Source organism: Mus pahari, chromosome 17 (genome assembly GCF_900095145.1).
Source record: "Mus pahari chromosome 17, PAHARI_EIJ_v1.1, whole genome shotgun sequence".
Lineage (NCBI taxonomy): Eukaryota > Metazoa > Chordata > Mammalia > Rodentia > Muridae > Mus > Mus pahari.
Window position 1 is genome coordinate 59,281,597 of NC_034606.1, and position 14,478 is coordinate 59,296,074.

A 14,478-nucleotide genomic window follows, 5' to 3' on the forward strand; every position below is an offset into this window, starting at 1 on the left:
TTGCATTACTGGGACTATTGATGTTGGTTAGCTGGAGCTGAGAGATTGGCGGTGATTAAGAAGAGACCAGCATCATTGAGGTGACATCTGGGAAGTGTTTTCTGAGAGCACAGAGGCTGTGTCCCGGGGTTCAACATCTAGCCTAAACTGGAAACCAGGCTGTCTGTGTATAGCCCAAAGCCCCACACCAGCAAGATGGCGAAGCTGTCCCTGAGATGGCTAGATTCAGACAGCTCTCTCCTTCTACCTTCACTTTGCTTCCCCGTCACAGTAAGGTGATAAAGTTTATGGCGCCCTGCCTCTCAAGCTCAGCCACAATGAAGCCCAGTGGCCAGAGACCCAACACTCTTGAGACCCTGAGCCAAAATAAATCTTGAATAGTGTAGCCAGCCAGTGGAAAATTACCCTGCCCCCATCCTACCCCAGCTCGGACAATTGGAATTCACCACCCCTGTGACTCAGCTTTAAAGGCCAAACAATGTTTCAGAGTTGGTTGCCAAGCACTCCTTCTGGCTGCACTATACGTTTCCACTAGCTCTCTGTGCATGCTCCAAAGACGCTATATAAGCCCACCCCTCCACTGAGATCTCTGCTCTCTTCCCATTCAGAGGCAGCCACCATTTGTTCTTAATAAATTTGTGAAGTTTGTTGTATGGTGTGACTTGGCGGTACTTCTTGGCTCCCAGCTGCTCAGATGCCCTTGTTTGGGGGGGAGGGAGCCCCTTATCTTCTCCAATGGAAGTGCATGTCTCTCAGATATTCTATCTAACTGGTTAGAGTGATCAAGCATGAGGACGTTTCTGAGGTCATAGTTTACAGACCATTGGGAATAGCCAATGAGTCGAGTGACAGAATTCTTGAGCCACATCATTCAGTAAACAGCAGAGGCTTACTTGTTGAGATCACACTGTCATAACTGCTACATGCCACCACACAGCTTTTTAGCCACAGTGTCATTTAAGGTAGTGTTCCCGTCACCGAGGAGCTGTTTGATTGCTAGGCCCATTCACTACAGTGGAACCTCTGAACAGGAGCCCAGGGCAGAAAATGAACCCACCACCCTCACCCTATACATGCAGAGGAAATGAGAGCCTACAGTCACCGTGCATGCCGTGGGTGAAGTACCTTAGTTCTCTAAACAGATGCTTTGCAGAACTTGTTTCATTACATTTACTTGGTGTGTGGGCATGCATAGTGCAGCAAACAAATGCAGACCAGAGGAGCCCTTGGAGTGAAGTCTTTCTGTGGTTAGGTCCTGGGGATCGATCTTGTTGGGATTGGTGCAAAGTGCCTTTACCTGCCCTAAATCAGTTGGTTTTTTTTTCTTTCAAAATTGCTAACAAACACATCTTCTGTTCAACATGCCCCCTGTGAGGACTTCATACTGAGTGAATTGAGGTCTTTCACATGGAGAGCACAGCTGTACCTTCACCTAGAGCTCCCTAGCCTTTACAACTGGGAACCAAGCAGTTCTTTATAACCTGCGCCAAGCACACTGGACATCTATTGTCCTGGGAGGTGGGGTAGGGGAGATGAGACAGGGTCTGTGGACCTAAAGCTGTTCTGGCTGGAACGTGCTGGAAGTTTAGGCAGCCACCACCACCATCTCAAGGCAGTGCTTTTTATCACGAAGGGAACTCAGCAACTAGATGTATTTTCATTCTTGCTACATTTCTGTAGGGCAACTTTAATCTACATTAAGCACTCAGTGCTCATAACTGTTCTTGCCTAGGTTTTCAACTAGTTAAAATTTTGTAAAATTAAGCAGTCTAATGAAATCATCACACAGAATCAGCAGGTATTGGACTGTGCAAAAATTATCCAAGCACTTAAAATGTACCAGAAAGCCAACATACACAACTCAAAGAGAAAAATTTTATTGATATAAAATGCATTTATAAAATGTCCACAGAAGACATGTAATTTTTCACTGCTATATAAATTTATTGGGGATGTTATTCACATCTATTGTCACCTAAAACATAGTGTAAACAATGAGTTATACCCTAAAACAAATGCATACGTGATTCTCAGCAATCATTGGTTTAATTATTAGTAAGGTTACAGGGTCACATCTATATTCTGGAATGTGCATTGACTTTGATGTAGTGTAATAGACTTCAGAGCATAATTGCACACGATGCCTCAAAACAGTCCCCACTGGCTCTGGATCCAGGACACAGAGTATTCCCTCTGCTTGAGATGGCAGCTGTGGTGATGGTCTAGACACGGCTCCAGGACTCTCAGTGCAGCACTCCATGGCACGTGTGACAACTGTACACACGTACAACTAAAAAGTTTACCTCTGGTAAACAAGTGCGACATAACTGTCGACTGTCCTGCATATTTAAGTAGTAAAGTCTACATATTTGTAAACAAACAAAACACACAATACTCAAATCTATTTTTAAAAATTTCCATCAGCCTGTAATTCCTCTTTTGGACTTCGTGAATACACACTGAATTTCTGAAAGGCGCGTGTATTAACTTAGGTAATAAGGCTCTGCAATGGGTGCTTCATATTTCATACCATGAAATGTACATTACTGACATTATCTTGTGCAGCATGAAGTTCAGGTCAAGGACTTCCAAATCCTGGACACGACGGTCCACTTCAGAACTTCTCAGCTATGGCTCTGCAGCAGGTTTAGCAGATTAAATTACCAAGTGTTCTAACTCCCTCGATTTCAAGTAACAAAGAACCCTTGAGGCTCTAAACTCTCCAGGGTGTAACTGACAACACAAAGCTTCTGACCGTGCTCTGAGAGACAGTGCTCATGGAAACAAGATCCCTGGGCCAGGGATCACCTGTGCCAGCCTACTAAGCAATAGAAATCAGTAATTTTAGGTCTGAACACTTGCTCCAAGCAACAGGACAATTTGCTTTAAGATACATGGTTTCAAAGAGAAAAACAAAAAACCAAACCAAAACAAAAACATCAAAAAAAAAAAAAAAAAACCTTGAAATTTCCAACATTTTTCTTTAGTTTTGTTTCTTTTTGAGTGATCCTTGATTTTCGATCTGGACATGAACGTCTGGCTTCAGCCCTTCTGTACTCACTTTGGAAATAGACAGCTCAAAAGCTCTGCAAAGACCTTACTGGAGGGGAGTCTTCCAGTGCTGGGGATGGGGGTTGGGGGTAGGGGTGGGGGTGTGAGCCTGCGCTGTCGGGTACCTTTCGAGCTTCAGTGTGAACTGCGTCTGAGATCTGATGCTACTACAATGGAGAGGTGAGACAGGAAGCCCTGCTGCAGTTTGCCTCTCTCCACCACAGCAGACAGCCCCTCCTGAGCATGCTCAAAGCAAGCAGCTGCCTGCCTCCTCCCAGGCTTCTTAACATACTCAACAGGTGTGAGTATCTCAGGGTTGTTCGCTTCCCTTTATAGGGAAAGTTAGACCTCACTACAGAGTTCTAAAGAGCAAGACCTTATGCTTTGTGGAACTGGCCCACCTATGTAAAATATTGAAGATTATGTGAAAGTGTGGAATCAACACGTTATGAAAACAGTGTGACAAAACCAAACATCACTATGTTGAAACCTTGTCTAGTTTTAACTAAAAAATAAAAATCATGAGTCTTCTATAGCATTAATTTAAAAAATACATAGAAGTGAAAAGTGCTATTTTTCAAAAAGTACAATTTTCCTCCCAACTATATCAACATGGAATGATTTCAGTTCTCCTTGTACTAAAAGCTGGAAATTTTACAAAACTATATTGCAACATTTGATAAGACAGTTTTAGTCAGTAGTGGCTTCTGCTTCCGCTGGACCCCTAATCAACCTTCGGATCCCTCTCTTTCCCGCAGGACCTTTCGGTTTAGCAAAACTCTGCTTATGTGCATGCTGCTTGGGGTGGACCTCATCATACAGGAAATCCGCAGTCAGCTCATCCCCATTGTCTATCTCAATCTGTAAGACAGGAAGGCACCAGTGTCAAACAACGGAACGAAACCTTCAGCACTGAAGCACTGTACGCCGGCGCCCAGCTGTGGATGCCTCCATGAACGGACCACACACCTTCCACAGGAGAACAAGCAAGGGCTGTGTCTGTAATGCCTGCCTTCCAACCCTTCTGGGAGACACTAAAGCACCTGTCTCAACAGTCAGCCTCTCACCGCGGCTCCTGAAGGTAACGTTTCCCGGCAGCAGTGAGCACTGCGCCCTCCAGCTGCCCTGCCTTATGAATTCAAACATCGCACTTGCTCCTTCATCCTCTGCGCTACCTGGAGTCTCTCTACAACAGGGCTAGGCCAATGATGACAGATCAAATCTCTAGCCCAACTTTTGGGCAATTCACACTTAAGGGGCTTCAAAAACAACAAAAACATGGGGAAGACACCCAGGTCTGCTGGCAAAGCCTAAGATGTTTACTGTCTGGTTTTGTGCAGCATCAGCTGACCCTTTGTGAAGGTGCTAGCATACACTGAGAGACAGACAGAATCTAGAACTGCTCCAGGCTCAGCACCCCAACACCAGCAGTTTATAAGGAAGAATTTTTGCCTATACCCTACCTGCATTTAAGAAGATATATGGAGATCTGGTAGCAACACCCCACTTTGTAAACTGACAGAAATGTTCTATATATGTTGCAATCCTAATGCTACAGATGGCCAATGAGCACTTGCAGTTATCAGTGTTAAGAAAGGGAATCTTACATTTTATTTTGTTTATGCTTAGCCAGCCACAGTGGCTTGCAGCTACCATGCACTTAGCACATATCTAACCATGGGCTCATGACAGGCCATCCCTGGGCACTCAGTAGGCTCCAAGGACTGAGAATGAAAACTCTAAGACTAAGTATTCTCCTGTGTGAGCCACGGCACTTGGAAAGGCAACGCACTGTGCAGGATAGGAATGACGGGCAGACTAGAGCAATATCAATATGCTGAAATGGCACAGCCCACCTTTCTGATCACATCCATCTGTAGCTGTCGCTCTACAATCTCGAGCAGAGGGCTCTTGCAGCTGGAATACAGCATCCGCTCTCTTATGCTGCACGTGTATCCAGGCATCGAATAAATAAAAACTGTAAATTCAAATAACAACAATTAGAAATGTCAACAAAAGCAAGTCTATAAAGCTCCTCAAATTGCATCTAAGCTCCTGGCAAGAAGCACAGAAGCATACAGTGCTGAGACAGAAGATAAGGCAGGCGTCCCATACCTACGGACTCTAAGTAGTCTCCTTCATGGGAATGCTTATACAGAAAGAAATGGTAACGTGCTGAATCCTTGGGAATCCTCTTTGGCAAATCTCTTAGTTCTGTATTTTCTGTGTTGGCCAAAATTATTGTTTCATTTTTTATATCTATTTCCTATCAAAAAGAAACAGCATTTGTGAAACAGGTAAAACATAAATTAACTTAGATGAGAGTCAAAGATGATGTACAGAGGCGTGGACTGTCAGGAGCCATCGAGGAGAGGCTAAGGCCTTCCCAGAGGTAGCCCACCTTCTTGTATGGACTAAAATGGGTGAGCTCTGAGAGGCAAGGTCCCAAAAAGACTTCATCTCAGGACTATTTCTTGTAGCTGAAATGTCTTTCCTCTCATTATTAAATTAATATAATAATCCGTGGGCATTAGCCTGCCCTATTGAGCAGATTTTCTGCAGGTCAACATAAACATTCATGAATTAATGCTGTTTAGATAAATTAATGATTTTATAAACTTCCCTGATTTGATTCAAATAATGTTAGGAATAAAGTTTTAAGATATGGTTGTTTTGCTAGGAAGATGTAATAAAGTTAGAATTAAGAATAAAATGTGCCCATTCCTTGTAATCATAAGTAAAGGCTTCATAGTAAGAAATATAATTGAGCTTTCATAATTACAATAAAAAGAGAAATAGGCTTGGGACAAATATGTGATCCAGGAAAACATTCAGGTCCAAGGATGGAGCCACAGGTGTGCACAAAGCCAAGGCCATGTAAATAGTGTCCCTTGGAACTTATAATGAGTTTACAGATTGAAACACTGCTCTGACCTTGTTATTGATATCCTGTTACACCCCTTCATGTAACCTTTTACCTAGCAGGCAATTCTTCCTCACACAGAGAACGCTTTGTGTTAGGATATAAAAGGCTGAAAGCAATAACAAAAGGCATTGCAGCCATTTTCTGCTTTATTGGGTGTGCACGTCTGTGTGAGTGACATCTTTCCTTTCCTCTTTGGGGTGTGTACGTCTATGAGTGACATCTTTCCTTTTTCTCTCTGGTTAACGAGAGAAAGTTAACAAGCTCCCTGGCCAGCAAGAGGTTTCTGGCTGACTCACGAGAAAAAGGAACTCTAGCAATAAATACTCTACTGAACTCCCAGCTGCTATACAGCAGGATGATTGCCAGGGAATTATATATTAAGTTTATAGAGTAAATAGGGGTTAGGGTTCCCAGTGCTTACTAAAGCACAGAGCAGAGCGCTAACAGGCCAGAGGCCATCAGTCTTTTGCCCTGGATGCTGTGCCCCCTTTAGTCCTTTCCAGCCGGCAGGCACTGGCAGTGGATTATGACTTTTTCATATAAAGTACTCTGTGATTTAAAAAAGTAAATAAACAGTGAGACCTTGCCTTAAAAGAAAAAAGTTAATAAAAGAACAAGAAGAGCAAAACCATAAGGTTAGTTAAAAGTCAGAGTTATCTAAGCCATAAGCCGCATCAGAGGAGCCACTGTGGAGGCATCGTGTCTCTTACCAACTGCACATAGTTGAGCTGCTTCTTACTCAGTTTTTCCAAAGCCTGGAAGGCGTCTCGAGAAATAGGAAATGCTACTCCTTGTAGTGTCTGGTGCTTGGTGTCCACACTCACATCAGTTTGGACCTAAGTCGGACAGATATAATTGACTGGTGACGCTTCAGTATGCAGCAGTGTCCACTGGCAAAAATACAGTACTTTAAAAAATACAGTAAATCTCATTTACCCTTCCCCAGTATATGGTTCAAATTCTTAAAACATTTTTAACGCAGGAGGCAAGTCATTTCTCACACTGGTTTACTGCCTTGCTCACATACCGTGGACATGCAGAGTGCATGACACACGGCTGTGAACGACTGGGAGAGATGCTTGGACAGCAGTGTTAGGGCTCCGAGATGTGTCCTTAGCTCAGTCTGGCTCAGGCTCAAGCAGCCACAGATGCTCTTCCAAAGTGTCATCAGATTTACCTCTTTAAGCACAAACTTTTCTTGCTAGGGTTTCTGAATGGAAAATGTGTACAGTCTGCATAGACCTCTACTCTGTTCTATTGGATGTAAGATGCAACACAGACACCATGCACTGAAGTGAGGAGGACATGGGACACAGACAAAACACATGGCTCAGCAAGCTTCAGCTGTGCACATTCCAGATGTGGGGCTTTCTTTACTAAACAATGTTCCATGGACGAGAGGAGGGTGCTTCGAGAAAGCTTCTCTCTCGGTGCACATGATTTTTCCACTTGAGAAATGACAGCTGCAAGAGGATCTCATTTGCAATATTGCAGCAGGAAGTTGAATGCAAACTTTACTAAAGAAATGAATGAATTCTACAGCATGATACTGATAATGAGAATATTATAGAACAGATGCAAGTGCGTACCCCAATGTGATCCTCTGGGTTCTGATTGCAAGAAATGAAACAAACTATCAAACTTGTAAAAAAAAAAAAAAGTTACATTAAAACGCCCTACTCAACTTTAGTTTAAAATATATGCTGGATCCTTGCTATCAACGGATCATTAAAGGCACTGAGCCATCCCCAGCCTGGTCCGGCCTATTATGAAGAGCGAATAGAGGTTTGGGGCACTATGCTCTTCTCTGTAAAGTCTCAGTAGAAAGAGAGCCATTATAAAAGCCAACTAAGATGGCCGAGGAAAAGCATTAAACCCTGGCTCCAGGTCTCCCGGCGTCAACCCGAATCACAAATCCTCAGCCTTCCACACGTCTCCATCCAAGGTCACAGAAATGCAAGCCCGTCTAGAAATCCAAGCAGCCTCTGGCATCTTAACCTCATTCTCTTCAGTAAACACCAGTCCCTGAAGTAATATGTTCTTTAAAGATTTTCGTTCTGTAGTTGTAGAAAGCTCTCTGCAGTCGTTGGGTAACACACTTCTCTGTTAACAAGTTCTCACAGAGCAGAGCTTCCAGCAGGAAGCTTGTTTTAACGTGTTCTCAGGTACAGCCCTTTATGATCTGCTGTTAACTTTAATATGAATGCTTTACTTTCTTTCTGAAAACACATAAAGCACACGGATCTGTTTTTAACCTAAACAGAATAACCCTAAGGGACCCAACTTGTGACTTTCAGTCCTCCAGATCTATGCATTAACCATGCTGTCCTGACACACTGGCCATCCTGAAGCATGTTCGGGTTGTCTGTGCCCTACCTCATTGATTTTAATCTGCCGTAATTCTTCCTCAGCTGCAGTCAGTGGGGCAGGGGAAGCCTGGGACAGCAAATACTTTTTATATCCGTGTAATGACACATCCTCCTGTACGCAAAGACATAAATTATTATTACCCAGAAATACAACCATGGTGAGGTTACATTAAAAAAACAAACGTAATAGAGAAGAAGATACTCCACAGCGGGAGGCTTCTCTCTAGCCTAGCTTCCCTCCCCTGTGCTGAGGGCTTCAGAACAACTGCATCCCCCTCTGTTCCTCAGGGTAGAACCACAGATCTTCTCTCAGCCTGGTCAGCCAGGTAACAAACTGATCAAGCTCAAGCTCGGGACACCTGAAAGTCATCATGCCCCATGGGAGTTCAAACTGCTCAGAGTCATTCACTCCATCTAAATCCTGTATTAAAGTCACTTATAAGGTATCTGCACAAGTATTCATCACACAAGAAGCACGTCAAAGAGGTGTACTCAGGAGCATGCTGCTCTCAGAAGGCCCCAAGTGAGAAAGCTGAGAAGCCAGCCCTCCTCCTGGTTCACAGGGGAGAGAAATCACACCTCCTCTACTGGCTAAAACTCGACATCTTCTGTCGTATGAGCCAGCTGTTAATAAGTATAGTCTAACCATCTTAATTCATAAATATAATCATAAATGTATCAATGTAGCATATAAATTAAAGGATGTGTCTATCTCAATAGTGCTTATTCTCAATATCAAGTAGAAACAAGCCAGTTTATTGGCACAAACTTGCAAATCTTGAGCTAGAACAATGCCTGTCCTCTGCTTATAGACTGAGACACTGAAATCCCTATCTTCTTCTTTTTTCACTTTTCATTTTTGTTATTCTGAGACAGGCTCTCTCTGTACAGCCCTGACTGTCCTGGAACTCAATCTGTAGACCAGGCTGCTGTCACCCTCAGAGAGTGTGTTGTCCCTTCCCACATCCAGTGATTACAACAGGTTTGGCTCACCACGCCTGGCTTCACCAGCTTTGGTTTATTTTTGTTTTGAAACATAAAAAAACACATATAAATGTAAGTTTTTTTTTTAAATAAATGTAAGTTTTGCACCTTTACTGTTCCAAAAACTTCATCTTTAATATGGCCACCTCCAAATTCTTTTTTCAGAGTTGCTCTTGTTGCCGCGTACAACATTTTTTGACGCACCTACAAAATTGTGAAGGTTTTAGATGTTAACAGGATTAATTTTATAAAATATACCATTATAAAAGCACTGATATATCAAAATCTTCAGTAAGCAGATCAGGCTGACATTGACAACTGTAAAATGGGTGTCTTCACCATTCATGACCATTACTGTAGGTCTTAAATTATGTAGTATGCTTGTTTAAAATACAAAATAAGCTCCTAGCTTTACAAAGTACAAAACTAGTTGCAAGAATAAAAAAATCGCCTAAAGTACTATTTTAAACTATGAGGGGGAGATCAATACAAAGTAACCTTTGTAGTGAGCAGACATTCTGGGGTAAGAATCAAGTGTCCCTGGCCTTGGATGGCAGATGCCACTGGATGAGCAACACTGGGCTGCACATGTACTCTATTAGTAAGGAGCACAAACAATTTCATAATTCCAAAGAGTGAAATCTGCTATTTCTTCCAGACAGAATTAAAAACAGGTAATCTTTTCAGAATAGCTAGATAGTTTTTAAAAATCAGCTTCTTATAATACACCCCAGACTCTTTAAAATATTGAGCAATATTCACATCCAATTCCACCTTTTGCTGTATTTTCGTCTACTCTCAGCTTTTTTGTTTGTTTGGGGGAGGATTATCCCTCTATAGAGGGCAAAGACTGTCACTTCTTACCCCTCCTTTAGCCTGAAAATACTTCATAAAAAAACAAAAAACAAAAAAAACAAAAAAACTTCTTCCTACCATTTAACACCAAACAAACCAAAACTACAAAAAAAAAAAAAAAAAAAATTACTCACATGAGAATGATCTGGAGACCATGCAATGAATATCCATTCATATCCCTGGGCATTCTGAGAGTCTAACCTGAATAATACATAGCATGGCTGCTTGTCCTCCAGTAGGGGCAAGACAAAGGAGTCGTAATCCTGTTCCCAGGAATCTGAAGGTGGACTACAGGACCCAACCACCAATTGCTCTATGAAAGGAGAATTTGAAACAGATGAATGCGGTGTAGTATCAGGTGCTAATGTAATGAAGACAAGAATGACTTATGTCTCAATTACTATAGTAATAGTGGAGTTAAATATTCAAGTAGAGGTCAATCAGAGTTCTATTTGTTAAATGTCGAAAATTACCATATATATAGATATATAAAATATTATACCATATATACAACTTCATTTATGACTCAAAACTATAATTCTTGAAATTAATTATTTAACTGTAAAGAATTACAAAACAAGCTTTAGCTCCTACTTGACAACACTACTGTTGGTTTAACTGTTGCCTAAACACATAAACTAGAACAGGGAGTCGCTACGCTTTTTAAGTGCTATCTTGTAGAACTATATAAGACTATGAAGGGAGTATTTCCAGTCACCAGTACCCACAGACAGGTATGTACTTCAGACTACACAGCAACAGGGCAAACCTGTGACAGCTTCCACCTTCTCCATAAGAGAACACGCCGTGGTACCGTCAGATAAAAATAGTGTTTGTGTTCTAAAGTAATCATATGCTAGCAACACAAATCCCCCAGAAATAAAGATCAAGAATATAACAATATGCAGTTTATATGAACTTAAAAATAGCATTATGTGCTAAAGAGGATGGATTTTTTTATATGTGTGTGTGTATCTATATCTGTCTATCTATCTTTCTTTTTTTTCTATCTATCTACCTATCTTTCCGACTGCAGCTGCTCCACAAAAAAAAAAAAAAAAAAAAAAAAAAAAGAAAAGTACAGCTGTCAAAAGATACCCTTCATTAGGAACACAGTAACAGTTAAAAAGGCCTGGAACTAATTCTAAAGTATAGGTCATTAGGTTAAGGGGTGGGTATTTATTTTTTCAGTCTCTGAAATTTCCCAGTTTAACTAACATTTTCTCAAGATTAAAAAAACAACTGGAAAATATTTAGGAAATAGAAATTTTCTTCCTAAAGTATGAATTAGATATATTTTATCTTTCCATTTTGCTTTCTGACACTCACAATTTTAGCTGCATTGAAGTATATACATTTTGTTCCTACAGACTTTAAGATTTTCTAAACTAGTTTCACACTTAAATATATAAGCAGAAAATAGAAAACAAACTTAGTTTATTTCCAGTTTATGAAAAAACAAGTTATTTTTCCAAAACAAAATGTCTTAGGGTATTTGAGAAGGCCAACAGAATACTTTCAGCACATTCATTTCAACATCAAGTTATTAACAGTTTCTTCAAGTTCATCTCCTATCAGACGTAGCCACTCAGCCAGCTTCCCTGTTCACACAATTATCATTGAGTCAATTTATAATTTGCCATTTTCTCAGAATGTTTCCAAACAAGAGAGGATCTCTGTATGATCCAATCAAGCAATAAACAAAACAAACAAATATCTCAAATGTTTCTACTTCAAAACACAACTCATTGAATAACACACAAAATAATTAGTTTTGTTTTCAATAATTGCCTAGCTACTGATTTTCATTCTAGAAGCACTGATATTAGACATAGATTGTGCTGCAGAAAAACACACAACAGTGAAGCCTCCACACCAGAAGGCACCTGCTGTCCCCACAATGACCATCCCCAATTTAAAAGGAAAACAGGCTGAAAGGCAAACTCTGAATTGCTTCATGCTGATTAATAGTTCAAATTACTCATGAGGCTTGGAAACCTGAAACTGTAACAGCTAACCCTCCAGGGGCACAGAGTAGCTTAAAACTGTTAACTAACCATTTTCGATAGATATTTTCAGAAGTCTGTATTTCCCGTTTCTGGCTCTGGCAAAGATCTCTTTGACATCTTCGCTTGCTGTGGAAAATGATAAAGGGAAAAAGTGTTTAAACCTAGAAGTAGTTTAGTTTGTATTTACCTAAGAAAAATATAAATTAAAGAAACATGTGGAGCATACAGCCCCTTCTTATTGTTATTATAAAACAGAAGCATAAAATACGGGCCTTGGCTAGGAGCAAAAACTAAATATTAGCATTCAGAAGTACAGGAACTTCAACATTTTAGCCACAGAATTCTGTAGCAGAAGTAACACTAGGGTGAATGCTTTTAGTCAAACCAGTAATGGACAAATTGCTTTGTGTTTGAAAACGTTGAAAAGTTGCTTCTAGTAGTCCAATTTTAAGTTTGTGATAGCTCCTTTATCAAATCATTTCTTGTATCTGTCCATCAAAAATAACAGGATCAAATCTCATATACTGATTATAGAAACAACTTGTACAATACACTGGATCTTACAATGTTTACATTTTTCTTGCAGCTGTTTGTCAAAAAAGCTATAGAAGCCACCGAGGAAATAAACATTTAATAACCTATCTCTTGTGTAGTCATTACTGCTTCAAATTCGGTCTTGTGTTGTTGATTCCCAAGCAAGACTATTATTTATGTCTTGCCATATAAAAGGCTCAAACATTAAACAATAATTTTGGTATACTTAAATGTCAAAAGTAACACGGGGGGGGGAATTCAATGTTTTTAGATCTGAGACTATTTTTGCCTGCATGTGCACAGAATTAAGTGGTGGTGTCAAAAACGCTTAAAACACAAAACAAGTTATTAAGTGGTCACCCGGAGGAAAGGCTCAGTTAACTATTACGGGAAGTGCTCTAGTTTATATTAGAACTCGTTAAATAACCCCGAGATATATTATTTGATTCCGTAAGAGATTGAGCACGTCCAAGTTGCCTAATTTCAAGCCAGGAAATAATAAACGGCGAGTAAGATACACAAATAAACTGCACATTCAACTGTCTCCACGGGGTTGATGAGGTGCAGCTACACAGATCAGACTTTGCAGCTGCCTGGGGTGCAAGCATCCAAAGATGGAAAAACACTTCCTACTCGGGATTTCTCCGGAAGGCAGGCACACCCGCGTTCTGGAGAGAAAAATCCGGGGAGTTCGGGAGGCACCCTACAGCGGTCTGAGTGCTGGAGCAATCTCCTTTGGCCGGTCCCGAGGAAAAAGTCGCTCGGCTGGCCGGCGGAAGCAGCCCAGCCAGCTCCGGTCTTCCTGCTCTCGGCACCGGGGCCGGGATGCAGCCGGGTCGCCCGGGACATCCTCACATCCTCGGCTCTCTGGCAGCCACCGGCCTGTTACGTGGCGGCCGCCGGGGAGGGCCGCGAGGGACACAGTCCGGGCCGTCGAACCCAGAGCAGCTCCAATGCCGTCCGCGCCTCCAGCGCCCCGGCCCGCAGCCTCCCGGGAGCCCCTGCCCCGTGGCGCCGTTACCTTGGATGCCGGTCTGGTGGGACATGGCGGCGGCCCCAGGTTCCCGGCTCCGGCGCAGGGTGCGGTAGCGGCCCCGGCCGGCGGATCCAGGAAGTAGCGGCTCCGCCTGCGCGTCATCGGCCCGCGACTCTCAGTCCCGCCCCCAGCACCAGCCCCGCTCTCCAGCGCGACATAGGCCCCGCCCAGGATTCCGCCCCCTGTTCTTTCAGTCGCTACCCTCCTTTGTCGTCACAGGCTCCGCCCCCTTTAGGCATTGGCCCCGCCTTTTCCCGGCAATGACCCTACCCCTTGCACCGCCCCCCTCTGCTGCTGCTGCGCCTGTCCAGGATGCACCTTGTGACAGTGGGTTGTGTGTCTACCTTAACACGCCACGGCGACCCCGCATCAAAATGCTTTAGAGAGAAAATGGCCATTTTCCCAAACAAACGCTTTCTGCGTGAAAGACAAACCCTTTGCTGTAGAGAAAAGGCCACTTTAAGGCGAAAGATAAAACAGCTAAACATTTGCAAAGCAAGATGAGGTTCAAGACCACTCCTGGCTCACTTTAAAATAAGAGACTATAGAGTTATCCATTATTTATCCCGTCATTTGAATCTCAAGCTGTTCACTTTTCAATTGGTTACAATCACACAAAACCACTGTTCTCACCTCAAAAAAAGAGAGAAAAAAAATTCTATTCTGAAACCAAATATGTGCCCTATCAGGGGAGGGGCGCTAATTCAGGTGACA

General features: G+C 42.2%; 2 protein-coding genes across 2 annotated transcripts in view; one reads left to right on the forward strand and one right to left on the reverse strand.

Annotated features, from left to right (window-relative positions):
- Irak4 (interleukin 1 receptor associated kinase 4) overlaps positions 1-5,757 on the forward strand; it is a 38,021-nt gene extending 32,264 nt beyond the window's left edge. Inside the window, exon 12 of the mRNA XM_021216167.2 lies at positions 3,810-5,757. Coding sequence (XP_021071826.1) covers positions 3,810-3,824 — 15 coding nt within the window. The 3' untranslated portion in view covers positions 3,825-5,757. The remainder of the gene's footprint in view (positions 1-3,809) is intronic.
- On the reverse strand, positions 1,862-13,892 carry Twf1 (twinfilin actin binding protein 1). Its single transcript, XM_021216170.1, has 9 exons — positions 13,750-13,892; positions 12,243-12,320; positions 10,320-10,498; positions 9,439-9,534; positions 8,354-8,458; positions 6,688-6,813; positions 5,167-5,317; positions 4,908-5,029; positions 1,862-3,912 (listed from the first exon to the last, which is right to left on the reverse strand). The coding sequence occupies exons 1-9, from the start codon at positions 13,772-13,774 to the stop codon at positions 3,742-3,744; spliced, it is 1,053 nt and encodes a 350-aa protein (XP_021071829.1). The 5' UTR covers positions 13,775-13,892; the 3' UTR covers positions 1,862-3,741.
- Positions 13,893-14,478: the final 586 nt, after the last annotated feature.